Below are 12531 nucleotides of genomic sequence, written 5' to 3' on the forward strand. Positions count from 1 at the left end.
ACTTTTTCTCAGCCTAATAAATATCAAATCATGACAAAGAACAATCGCAGTCACAGCAACCATGAGACAGTTGCCTATTTTTCATTGCAACAATTGAGCATTCATGGAAATCCAACTTTCTAGCTGATTTTTTTACAATACACAAACATCAAAAATATCATAATCCATCTGTAGCTCAGCAATAGAAGAACTGTTTTTTCCCTTCAGTTTTTGTGATCTCTACTACCCCTGATGTTTTAGGAACAAACTAGGCCTATCTTGTAGGAATACAGAGTTATGAAGACAGCCATTGCCTACTGTTTTCAAGCCAATGCTTTCACTGCATGTGCCTAGCTGAAGCATCTTGTTTTTTTATTTAGGGGTTATTTCTTCTTCTCTAGAATAAATATTTAAAAGCTTCCTTTACAATAATTTTTGATTAGAAGCCCGGAGTTTGTAGTACCGTATCATAAAACCTTTAATACAGTAGAGTCCCCAAAATAGCCCCTTCTCCAACCCATCCAGAGGGTTTCTATTTATTTTTAGATCTGGAATGCAGCTACACATGAGAATCTATGGCTGGGGGAAGCTGCAATACATTTTCCAAGAAAAGCCAGGGAAACATGATACTGACTGCCACAGTGGTCAGTAAGTCGATGATGTGCTTGATATAGTGCCTAGCAAGCAAGTTTCTCCCAGCCATTCAGTTCAACTGAAAAATTATTTTCCTTTCAGTCCCGTTTCAGCTATGAGTACTGCCATTTTCTGCAACCTCAAGCACCATTGAATTATGATTGTTTCTGCCTCCAGTTACACCAGCTGCACGCTTGCAGAACTCCACTGTCCTCATGAGAGTTACTCCTGAGTTTCCCTAAAGTAAGCATAAAAGGTAAGTCTGTAGCTGAGTAGTATAAGATAGGGAAGATAAATCACAACTTTCTAGTTTCATGTATTTGAATATCTAGATGATACAATAACTCCAATTTCTTTGCTTCTAACGTAAGTCAAGCCAAGAAAATAATGGCCTCGAGGCCTATTAAGGTATACCCTGCAGAAAGGTACTGTCTGATCATTGCATAACAAAGTCCAGATGTGAAGGGTGACTGCTACATTTTTACAGAGAGCACAAAGAACCGAAAATAGAGAAAAATAAATTACTGCAGCCCTAAAGTATACAATAAAGTACTGTTCTTCCCTTCTTCCTGACAATTACAGAAACTCCATAAAATCAGAGACTGCAGATACTCGCTTATAAATGATAATCTTCCAATAAGTAGCAGAGATGTATATGAATTAAAAACATTACACATATATACGTTTGGAGTAGCAAGTTTAACTGCACAGCCTCCAAAACCACAAAACATTAGCATGCCTCCTGCAACCCACAGCAAAACAAAATGCATCTCTTGACAAGCTTACCTTAGCTTCAAATATGTTCAATCCACTGTTCTAGACTATGGATTCGTTTACAGCTCTGCATAGATATACCCCCACTAACCACACATATTTGTTAACACCTACTTCTGCTTCAAAAGCTGGAGAACTTAATACTTACTCTAAGGACATTAAAGACTCCTGTGAATACTCTAGAAAAGTTTTAATATTACTTCATGTTGTAATCAGACCATATTTTGGATGTCAAGCACTCTCACATTCCCTATTAGCAATGGCATGGGGAAATGTCAGTAAACTTACCAAGATTATTAGCAAGCAATAGCGAAGCGTATGAAAGGTGTCTTTCTTCCAACTCCTTCAAAACTGTTTTAATAATCCAAAATCATGGTGGATCACTAGATTACAGGAGGTGGTGTAAGAAGGAAGAAGAATCATCTTAGGAAACGTATTAATAAACTCTTGAGAATAATACAAACACTGGCCAAGCCCATAACTTTGCATGTAAACTGTACAGGCAATACTCAATTCCTTATCTTCATTTTGATACATTACTATTGTATTCTACTGAACAGTCCTTGTTTTGCATCAGAAGTGATTCTCTTCTCCACTTTAGCTCAAACTCCTCCCTGTCTATGGCCTACATAAGAAACCAAACCAGCAGATGCGTTCCAGAAACACACCTAGCAGGAATTTAGCCTACAGGGCAGAACAAGATCCAGTCGGCGTAACACCTCTGACGTGTATACAGTGTGGACAGCGGTTCCTCTGCACCATTTCTTTCCACAAATTTCCTCCTACTGGGTTGCACTACTTACTAAGGTAGATATAGCTCTCTCTCAATCAAATGTTTTCAAACACACCAGCACTTTGAAGTGAATGGGCTCACAAAAAATGCTTGAAGCAAATCATTTTTTTCAAATATAAATTAGCATGTGAAAAGTTACATTCGAAGACTCAAAAATGTTTAGCAGACAGTTCAATGTGTCAAATGCAGTTTAAAAGCAACCATCAACAGAGGCAACCCTAGATGTAGTATGGCCACAAGAACTCCACCCACATAGACTCGCTATGTGATAATGCAGGCACTGGGAATCTAAAAGGACTGGTTGAAACAGGCTTGATTTTAAGTTCAGAAAAGCATCACTTTGCAGTTCAGTGTACGTCTCCAGAGCTTAATGCACATAAATAGAAATTGGAACAAGCCTCTGAGATAGTCAGCTTCACCACTGAGGAATTACAGTGCTAGCTAAACATAGTTCTTAACAGACTTTCTGTTCTTGTATTTTTCCTATGGAACACTTTTCTGAAATTAAATCAAAACCAAGTATTTTTCCTTCTCTATAAAGATACTTCTTGCAGCTCTCTACAGGAAGAATACAGCGGGATAGGAGCTCTGGAAACCCAAACACAGATCAGTATTTGCAACTTCTAGTTTATCTCTCTGGCTAGAGAGTTATTAGCAATTATTTTGCTATATAATGACTGCTTTTAATTAGGTAACTATAATATAGTACTTTTTTAGAAACTGATTTCTGGCCTTTGCAAAGTTTATATATTTTAATGTTTGATATTCTTAGACATAGAAACATGCATATTTATAGCAGTTTGAACTATACTAAAAATAAGGTTGCAAAAGGCTTCATAAAGGAAAAAGATGCACAAAATTCATGAGGAATTTGAACAAGTGCAATAAATTGGCATCTTGGTTTGCTTCACCCCTAGCCAGCTCATTTGCTAAATGGTTAGAATGAAGGCATTAGAACAATCAGACAAATAATAGTAATCCCCTAAATCAGTAAAATCCTCCAAATACCTTAACACTATTTTAATAGCAATGTTATCAACCTTGAACAGCTAAGCAATTACCTTTACAATCAAATACTGTCAGAAGTAACACAAAAATATATAGTTAATACACGCTCACTGACAAAGCACCAGTAAATATAACCAGGCACAAACTCAGATATCCAACTTTGTTTTCTCTCCCTGCTCCCACTCCTACAAAGGTGTACACACATTTTATTTAATAAAAGCATACAGTCCTGCTGAGATCAGTAGACACTTGTAATGGATAAATTTAAGCACATAAATAATTCTCTACAAAGCTAAATCTACATCCATTTTATTTTGTATTTCTGCTGCACGCTAAATCACTGCCAAACAATGCAGTTTTACTGGAAACAAATTTGTTATTTCTGCTGTAGCTATAAAGCTTCTTGACAATATATGGAATACTTGTACACATCTGGTAGTGGAATTGTTATATTTGACATCATCTTGTCCATCAGCTCACATCAAGTGAAATTAGTTGTATCTCTGCTTTTTTATGGGTTTCTCCCAGACTGCCAAAACCTATGTTGTCTTTCTGGCTTCATTCATTTGCTTCAAGGTACAAAACACCGCAGCCCTAAACGCAGACAGGTGGGCGACACCATGCTTTTTTCATCTTAGGAATTTGTTTGTAACCTGGGGGCAGCCAAACCTGTGGAACTTACACCCTCACAGACGCACTAAATCTGTCCAGACAAACCTCTGAGCAACTGATAGAATCATAGAACGATTAGGGTTGGAAAAGCCCTCCAAGATCATCCAGTCCAACCACCCCCCTACCACCAATATCACCCACTAAACCACGTCCCTAAGCACCACCTCCAACTTCTCCTTGAGCACCCCCAGGAACGGTGACCCCACCACCTCCCTGGGCAGCCCATTCCAGTGCCAACTCACTCAATCCCAACTTGCCCTAAGCTGGCCCTCCTCTGGGGCTAGACTAGGTGATTTTCAGAGAGCCCTTCCAACCCACGTTCCCCTGGGGTTCCGCCCCTGGGACCTCACCCACACACAGCACAGCAGCTTCCAGCACCTGGTAAAAGCTCAGGCTGCCTGTGCCCTCCCTAGCGCCACTCGCTCCGGATACGTTAGAACCTGGACGTGGAGCAGCCCAAGCTCTGCGCACCCCTACGACGCGGGCAGGCCAGCCCTGCCCAGAGGGCCTCACACCCCCAACCGCCAGCAGCATCCCCCCACCGGGGGCGCACGGCGCCGCTCAAACACGCGCACGCGCCCCCAACGGCCACCAACGGCCGCTCCCGGCGCGCGCAGGGGGCGGGGCCGCTCCCCCCCTCCCGCTGGAGGGCAGAAGGGCGAGGGGCGTGGCCCCGCCGGGGGGGCGGGGCTTCCTCTTCCGCTGCCGCCGCTGTTTCCGGGTTAGCGGCGCGCGTTGCGGCGCACGTGGGGGGCCCGGCGCGGCGCGCGGCCAGGTGGGCGCGGGGCGGCGGGGCCGGGGGGGGGGGGCGTCTCCATGGTAACCGCGGCCCGGCGGCCATTACGGGGCCGGGGCGCCGGTCTGAGCCGCGGCCTGCTGCCGCTGCTGCTTCCCGTTAGGTGTCCGTGGAGGAAAGCGGCCGAGCCATGACGTCCCTGGCCGAGCAGCTGCGGCGGCTCGCCCTCCCGCAGAGCGACCCCAGCCTCCTGAGCCGCGCCGAGGCGGCGTCGCTGCTGTTTGACTGCAAGGAGGCGGCTGCCGTCGACAGGGACACCTTCTTCGCCATCGGTGAGTTGGGGTCTTTGCGCGTCCGTCGTCTTAGAAATCGCTTATCCGAACTGTGTCTGGACAAAGGTGAACGGTAAGGGCATGTCCTCAGCCATAGGAATGGCCAAAGGAATAACTGAGGGTGCTACAGACCGGTTGGGTTAGGGGGATGGCTGGAGCAGACGATCTTGAGGGTCTTTTCCAACCTTAATGTTTCTGTGATCCTCCAGTCAGCGGCAGAATTGTCGGACAGGTCATCCTGGAGCACAACTCTGGGCACGTGAAGAGCAAGGTGACTGGGGACAGTCAGCGTGGTGTTACCGCAGATAAATCACGCCTGCCCGATGCGATTGCCTGCTGGGGTGGTACAGCAAGGAGGGAGCAGTGCACGCCATTTATCTAGAGTTAGCAAGGCTTTTCACGCTGCCTCCCACAACATTTTTGTGACAAGTTTCAGACATTCCAGCCTAGACGGGGCAGCCAGATGGGTGAAAAACTGGTTGGGTGATCAGGCTCAGGGGTGGTCGCTGCTGGGCTGTGTTCTGCAGAAGGACTCGGGGGAGCGCTGGTGGGCAGCAAGCTGTGTCCTGCTGGAAAAGATGGCCAGCAGCATTCTGAGCTGTGCTACCACAGGCACAACTGGAGGATTGAGGGACATGATATCTCTCTTTACTCAGTGCTTGTTAGGTCAATTCTAGAAGACTGTCCAGTTTTATCTCCATCCCCAGCATAAGAAACTCATCAAACTGGGGTGAGCTCATTGCAGAGGACACAACATAGTAAAGGGCTGGAGAACTTGCCTGAAAAGGGGAGGCAGGAAGATCTGGCTTAAGTGTGGAGAAGAGAAGATTTTCATGGGTCTACTAGCAGGCTGCAAATATCTATGAGGAGATGTTAGTAAGATGGGTTATGTTCTTCAGAGAAATGCATGGCAGGAAAACAGAAAACAATAAGCATAAGTTACAACAGCAGAGAATTAGTCTGGATGTAACAAAAAGCCTTTTCATCACGTCAAGCACTTAAACAGTAAACTGCCATCCATCCTTCTGAAAATCACAACTGGATAATTCTGTAGGCTACCTGATCTGATATCAGAGCTAATATTGCTTTGAGCAGGGCCTTAGACTAGAGATCTCCCAAGGTCCCTTCCAACCTGAATTATTCTGTGATTTCATGAAAATGTACTGACACCCTACTCTTTGGTAATGTTACGACCACAAATAATGAAGAATGGAAAAAACCTTTTCTGTGTTGGCACATGTCAGGTTCCTTGTGCACATCAGTTTCCCTTTTTGAATATATATTTACCCAAGAATGTGCTTTTTGCCTAGCCTTTGATCTGTATAAACTTGTGCAAAATAATGAAACAATTCTTACCACTCTCTATGGAATATTGTATTTTAATTTATTCAAAGAGTTACCTTTGCTTACTTCAGCTATATAAAAATCATAGAATAATTTTGCCTGGAAGGGACCCCTGAAGGTCATTTGGTACTATTCTGGCTGATCAGGGGGTCAGTTAGCTCAGGTTGCTCAGGCTTGTGTTTGGCTGAGTTTGGGGACTGAGGTTCTGTGATCTCTGATGCAGTGTTGGGCCTCTGATCTGTGACCATCACTGTGTTTAAAAAAAAAAAAAAAATCTCTATATTGACGTGGACTTTCTTGTGTTCCAGCATGCATCCGTTCCCTCCTATCTGAATTTCTTTACCAAGTGAGTAGTTAGACACTGGAACAGCCTCTCTGACGAGGTGGTTGATACCTGTCCTTATTTAAGAGGGTAGCAGTCTTAATGAAAAGTTTTAACTCTGAGTTAGCTCCAAAGTAGTCAGTCTACTGACTTTGATGATCTTCGTAGGTCCCTCCAATTGGAATTACTGTCATCCTATCCTGTCCTTCCATTGTGCATCTCAGAGTCTGGCTCCATCTCCTTGATAACCTGTGCTATGCCATTAAGTAGATGCAGACAGCAGGAAGATTTCCTTTTGGTGATCTCATTTCAACCCAGTTCTCAGCCTTTACTTTGGATGACATTTTTTAGTTCCCAGACCATCCTCGTGGTCCTCTGCTGGATTGATATCTGTACATCAATGTTTTTCTTTTAGTGAGGAGCTCAAAATTGTACCCAGTACTTCAGATGCAGTCTCACACATGCAAAATGGAAAGTGAAGTTCATCACCCCTAACCTGTTGGTTGCGCTTTTGCGAATGAAACCCAGGATGCTGTTGGCCTTCATTGCTGCAAGAGCACATTGCTGACGTTTTTTTGCCTTTATCAGTTAAGAAATAGTTTAAGTGTAGTAAAAGTTTTGGTCTTAGACCTGTTTACAATTTGGTTGGGCTTGTTAAATAAGGATGACACACCAGTATAGCTGAGAGGTTGGGTATGCCAGTGAGGATGTAGCTGGATAGGACTGGTGATTACAGCTGTTGCATTTAAAGCATTCTTCTGTTTTTTTCCGCAGGATGCACTGGATTAGAAGAGCTGATGGGGATCGATCCTTCCTTTGAAGTGTTCCAATCCAGCCTGTTTAGTTCCATGTCCAAAGGCCTGGAACGCAGCGTTCAGAGTAAAGCAGTAAATCAGCAGCTGAATCAGAATATTTCATTGTTCCTCATTCACCTGTCCCCCTACTTTATGCTTAAGCCAGCACAGAAGTGCCTTGAATGGCTTATTCACAGGTAATGCACTGAATGTCGTACACGTATAGATAAGGCTTCTAGAAATGCAAGAAATTTCTTTCCTAATAATTTTGAACAATTATACCTCAGCTTTGTGGAGCTACAGGTTGAAAGGTTAAAATATATTAAAAAAATATGTATCCATTTGGGCTTGGTTTTTATGGGGCTGTGTGTTATTTTTTGCCAATTAGATTTTGGTTTTTGATAAATTTCTGTGGAAAATTTCAGTATACCATGATGATCTGTATAAAAGCAATTATTTATTTGCCTGGATTTCACCAAATTTGTGCAGCTCTAACCATCTTACAGAGGATCTAGAGAGGCATTTATGTAATATATTTTGAGATAATATGCTGAGTAAAATAGCAAACTTTCAGTATAAACTGTGAACTGTGAAACATGCCCTTGTTTTATAACAAGAGCTAAGTAGCCTCATTACAAGGTAATGTAAGAAGGTGTGAAGAAAAAATGAACCAAGTATTTTTAAGAAGTGCTCTTGTCTTTATATAAATTGACCGATCCAGATGCAGAAAGTGTGATGTTTCATATCATGAAACAGTGAGCAGGTGGTTGCTGTTGATATAACCTTTTGATCATGATTTCTTTTTAATATATTGTACAAAAATTTATACTACATTATTGTAGATTTTGATTTAATGTTAACAATCTGTACAGAATAAACTAAGGTTCTAGTTTATGTCAACTAGGGACCTAAAATCATTGACTGAAGGGCAAGAAATTGTTTCTATCTTGACTTCCTACATATGGCTAGTGGCCATTTTTTGGATTCTGGATGGAAAGCGGACCATATGTCTGCCTCAGTGTGATCTTCTCTGGTCTTGCTTAAAAGGAAGCAAACCACGTGTTCTGAGAAGAACATGGCTGAGTCTTTGTTTTGACCTTCAAGTAAATTTTTAACTGTATGTATTTATTTGTTTCTTCTTAGATTTCACATCCACCTCTACAATCAAGATAGTTTGATTGGTTGTGTTCTGCCGTATCATGAGACTAAACTATTCGTGAGAGTTATTCAGCTTTTAAATATAAAAAGCCCAACTCATAAATGGCATTGGCTGGATCCAATAAGGGTAAAGTACTTAACAGATGCCAGTTGGGAGCAACATGAGGAACTTTATTAATAATATCCTGACTCTGTTACTAGATTTGTGAATATGGTCCACCTGTTTGTGTGGTTACTTGTAGGATAGTACTGAAAGATCTAATTGCAAGAATGGAGCCTAATACCCACCTGTTGTTTCTGCTATCTTTCTTTAAATACAATGATAAAAAGCTTCAGTCATAATTACTCTTTGTTTTGACAAAGTTAGAGTGTGCTTCTAAGGTGTAAGTATTTGCAGCTAGGAAGTATGTCAATTACTAAAATATGTGATTAATTGAATATACATTATACATAATGCTGTTCAGCATCTGTCTTAATGTAGATACAAAAAATTCCAGAGAGATGCATGGGTTTCTGTTACTTATTTTCAATTTCAATGGTGTTAACCGATCAGTAGGCTTAATTTAAAGAGGTTATTATTAATTTTTACTTCGGGTGCTTCATTTTACTCTAGAGTGTTCTAATATTACTTTTTTCACTATGGAAAGAAACCTGGCGTCCCACTGGCAAGGGGTACTCTCATTACACACTGCTACAAAGATCTGGATTTCATGGATTTCATCTGCAGGCTGGTGGCGAAATCCGTGAAGGTTGTTTTCCTTTTATTCTAAAACAACATTTGTGTGTTGTCACTTGTTTGTTCCCGTTGTTTTGTATGTATGGTGTTATGCTATTTATTAATATTTCGATTTGTATATCATGTAGTAAAAGGACTCATTTACTAGCAAGCAATATGAACATGTGTTATTACTTATATAGATTACAGTTTCTAGAAATTCAGATGAGGAAGTGGCAGAGAACCAGTAAGCCAGGACAAAACAGTTTGGCAATGCTGTATTACTTAAAGATACTGTGCTGCTTAGAAGTACTTCATTTTCTTAATTGCTTTTATAAACTTATTCATGCTACTGGTTTGTAACTTTGAATTTGGATATTTCTTTTGGGGATTGTCATGGATGTTTTAAATGTATGCTTTCAAATATTAGTGAGAACATAAAATTGAAAAGGGGGGGCAGTAACCTCTGGCAAAGTTTTCTGCTAGGGGGAGGTGATGCTTTTGGTTGCATCAGCAGGAGTTTGTAGAACTTGCAAGCTGGAGTTCTGAGATCTTAGTCTTTTTTGGGAAACCATATGAGTGTTTCCACTTTTCCTGATGTCTGAACAACTTATTCTTCTATTGTCCAGGTCTTTTCCGAGTTACCTGGCAACTCTGCTCAATTGAGAGTTCTTCTTGCATTTTATGCCTCCACCATTGTATCAGCTCTTGGAGCCGCAGAGAATATAACAGACAGCATAGTCTCCATGCTGCTCCCTTACATCCAAAAGGTACCTGAAGTTTTGTTTTCCTTCCTGTGTGACGAACTGTCTTGTGTTCTACCAACATGATTTCTGCAGCTAACGTTCAGGAGGGTTTGAAGCATTAGGCATGTGAAGGTCCATGACTAATAATGCTTTCTCACGCCTTAGAAGAGCATTTTTAAGAACTTTATTTCCTACTCTGCATGAAGAATGGAACTGTGAGAAATGGGTATACAGTTTGACTGAACCTCTTTGGCTTAGAAACTTAGTGTGCTAACAATGAAAAATTGGAGTCAGAGTAGTCAACCTGCTTTAATATTACTTGTTTGCTCCAGCGTGTGGGATTGCTGCTCTGTTTAAAAGCAGAGCAGCAGTTAAAGAACGTATGTCTCTTCCTTTACATGTGGACCCTGTGTGACAGCTTTTTCGTGTTCAAAGTTAGGTTTATAATTCCTTAAAAGTTAACACCTGGAGAAAAAGCTAGTGTAGTTGCATGGACGTCAGGATGGAAATGATTTGTATGTTAATTTACTTTATTATTATTGTTATTACTACTACTATTATTATTATTGGCGTATGTCAAAATTACAACTTTATCTCTTTCTCTTTTCCTAGGGCTTGAAATCCTCTATACAGGATTACAGAGCTGCAACATACATGATAATCTGCCAGATGACAGTAAAAGTGACAGTGGAGGTCTCCTTGGTGCATTCCTTGATGTTGCAGATAAGCAAAACATTATCTAAAGTGCCCTCATTAGCCAGGGAAGGGGTAGCGTGTTTGAACCTACTTCTACAAACTCAGAAAGGAGACAATCTTGGGAAAAAGTAAGTCTACGTGAATTGAGTTTCCTCCTTTTAAAAGCTCCAGCTGCACTTGGATAATTTGAATGTTTTCATCCTGCTCATTAAAGGGAAACCTCCCTATCAGAAGTGTTGATAGTCAGCGTGTCAAAGGGTTTGGAGGTTTATTTGGCTTGCTTTGAATTTTTTTGTGGTTGCTACAGCTGAGGAGTCTCAGTGGTACGAGTTTGTCATCATTAGGTTCCTCTCCTGCCACTTCCCTCAGTAAAGGGTTGCTGTCAATGTGCGAAACTGAAGCCTGTCAGAAAGAGATTTTCTTGAAAGTGTGAGTCTTGGAAGAGAAATTAGCATAATAATGGTAGTGCAAATTTTGGGTTATTTAAACAGCTTGGAAAAAAAGTGGTTTTGCCCCTTCCATGGAAGAACTTTAAGTTCATATCATTTTACACCTGAAGTGCTTCTGTACCACTACTGGTTTGGTCCCAGAAGTCTTGTGTTCTTCTGGATGCCCATGTGATATTTCATTTCTTTCAGTCTTGTCTGCCCTGCAACAGTTAGTTAGCGCTGTTGTGTGCAGCTGAACATGGTGATTGAAGTCCTGCACGCTACAAGGAGTTCAGTTTTCTGGTAGAGAAATTAGCATTGGTATTCCAATAGTCTCTACTGGGAATAAACGCAGCGATTACCTTCCAGATATTTGGAAGCAGTCTTTGAAGAGGAAAACAGGTTAAAAACAAAGCTGCAGGAAGCTAAGAACAGCCATGCTTCATGTATCATGCAGCATCCAGACGTGGATATTAAAGGGAGACAAGATGAGAGGAACTTTTTATTAGTAGGAAGAGATTTACTTCTCTCTGAGGATCTCCTGTCATTAAGCTGTTATTTCTCTTCCCTTCTTTTCACTCTATGCAATGTGAGGATATCTCTTCATGCAATCCATACAATTATTTTTTCTCATACAACCAACTTCTCAAAAGCGTAGAGATATTCACTGTGCCTTTGCAGCAGCTGTGCTCAGTATGACTGGCAGTACTCCGTTTTCTTGTTGGGCATTAAATGCACCAGTAAAACTGGCAACAAGAAAGTGGTACCCTTTCAGTCTTTTGAGCATTTACAATGAGGCTGTTACCCAGTACTGAAAATTGAATCCTTGGGATGTTTTGCAAGTATTGGTAACACAGATAAGCTTATATTTGTTTTTTTTGTTCTTTTTTTCCCCTGTTCTGTTGTGCAGGCCATTTAATTATCTGTGCAACAACCCAGAACTGGTAACACTTTTGCAAGGCCTTTCAGAAGGCTATGATATCTCTCCACTTCTGCGTTACTTGTTGCCTCACCTTGTTTGCAGTATCATGAAATATGATGCAGGTAAGTTAGCACATATATTTAAAACTTTCAGTCTTATAGACAGAGAGCTATGCTAAATGTCGTAGCTGTGCCGTTTTCATTTTGTTTCTGCCCCTAAAACTGTACCAATACACATGAAGATGTGGTTGAGCTTCGGTGTGTGTTGCTTTTTGTTTTTCCAGGTCCTACAGAGAATGCTATTTTAGGCATTGTTATATCTATGTCACTTTGATTTAGATGTTGATTTTCAATGTGCAGCAGTAACTTAATTTTCATATACTAAATTTCTTACTCTTAGAGAAGTATTTTAATATTGCAAAATCCATGATTTGAGTCCCATACATAAATCAATTTTAGGTAGATTACTTGTACTGCATA

The 12531-nt window shown here is 41.2% G+C and overlaps 2 protein-coding genes across 6 annotated transcripts in view; one reads left to right on the forward strand and one right to left on the reverse strand.

The window, feature by feature from the left end:
• ACTN2 (actinin alpha 2) overlaps positions 1-4538 on the reverse strand; it is an 84013-nt gene extending 79475 nt beyond the window's left edge. For 3 of the 5 annotated variants that reach the window (XM_080588314.1, XM_080588308.1, XM_080588309.1), the window contains exon 1: positions 4238-4538. In XM_080588314.1, coding sequence (XP_080444440.1) covers positions 4238-4393 — 156 coding nt within the window. In that variant the 5' untranslated portion in view covers positions 4394-4538. Of the gene's footprint in view, positions 1-1674; positions 1770-4209 lie in introns of all 5 variants that reach the window. The other 2 variants (XM_080588298.1, XM_080588299.1) reach the window with 2 other exon arrangements.
• Positions 4518-12531, forward strand: part of HEATR1 (HEAT repeat containing 1) — a 38257-nt gene continuing 30243 nt past the window's right edge. The window contains exons 1-8 of the mRNA XM_080588288.1: positions 4518-4634; positions 4759-4927; positions 7368-7584; positions 8531-8672; positions 9193-9294; positions 9890-10030; positions 10619-10830; positions 12041-12174. Of these exons, the coding sequence (XP_080444414.1) occupies positions 4786-4927; positions 7368-7584; positions 8531-8672; positions 9193-9294; positions 9890-10030; positions 10619-10830; positions 12041-12174 (1090 nt within the window). The 5' untranslated portion in view covers positions 4518-4634; positions 4759-4785. The remainder of the gene's footprint in view (positions 4635-4758; positions 4928-7367; positions 7585-8530; positions 8673-9192; positions 9295-9889; positions 10031-10618; positions 10831-12040; positions 12175-12531) is intronic.

This window comes from Anser brachyrhynchus (assembly GCF_964034855.1).
Source record: "Anser brachyrhynchus genome assembly, chromosome: 3".
In the NCBI taxonomy this organism is placed as follows: domain Eukaryota; kingdom Metazoa; phylum Chordata; class Aves; order Anseriformes; family Anatidae; genus Anser; species Anser brachyrhynchus.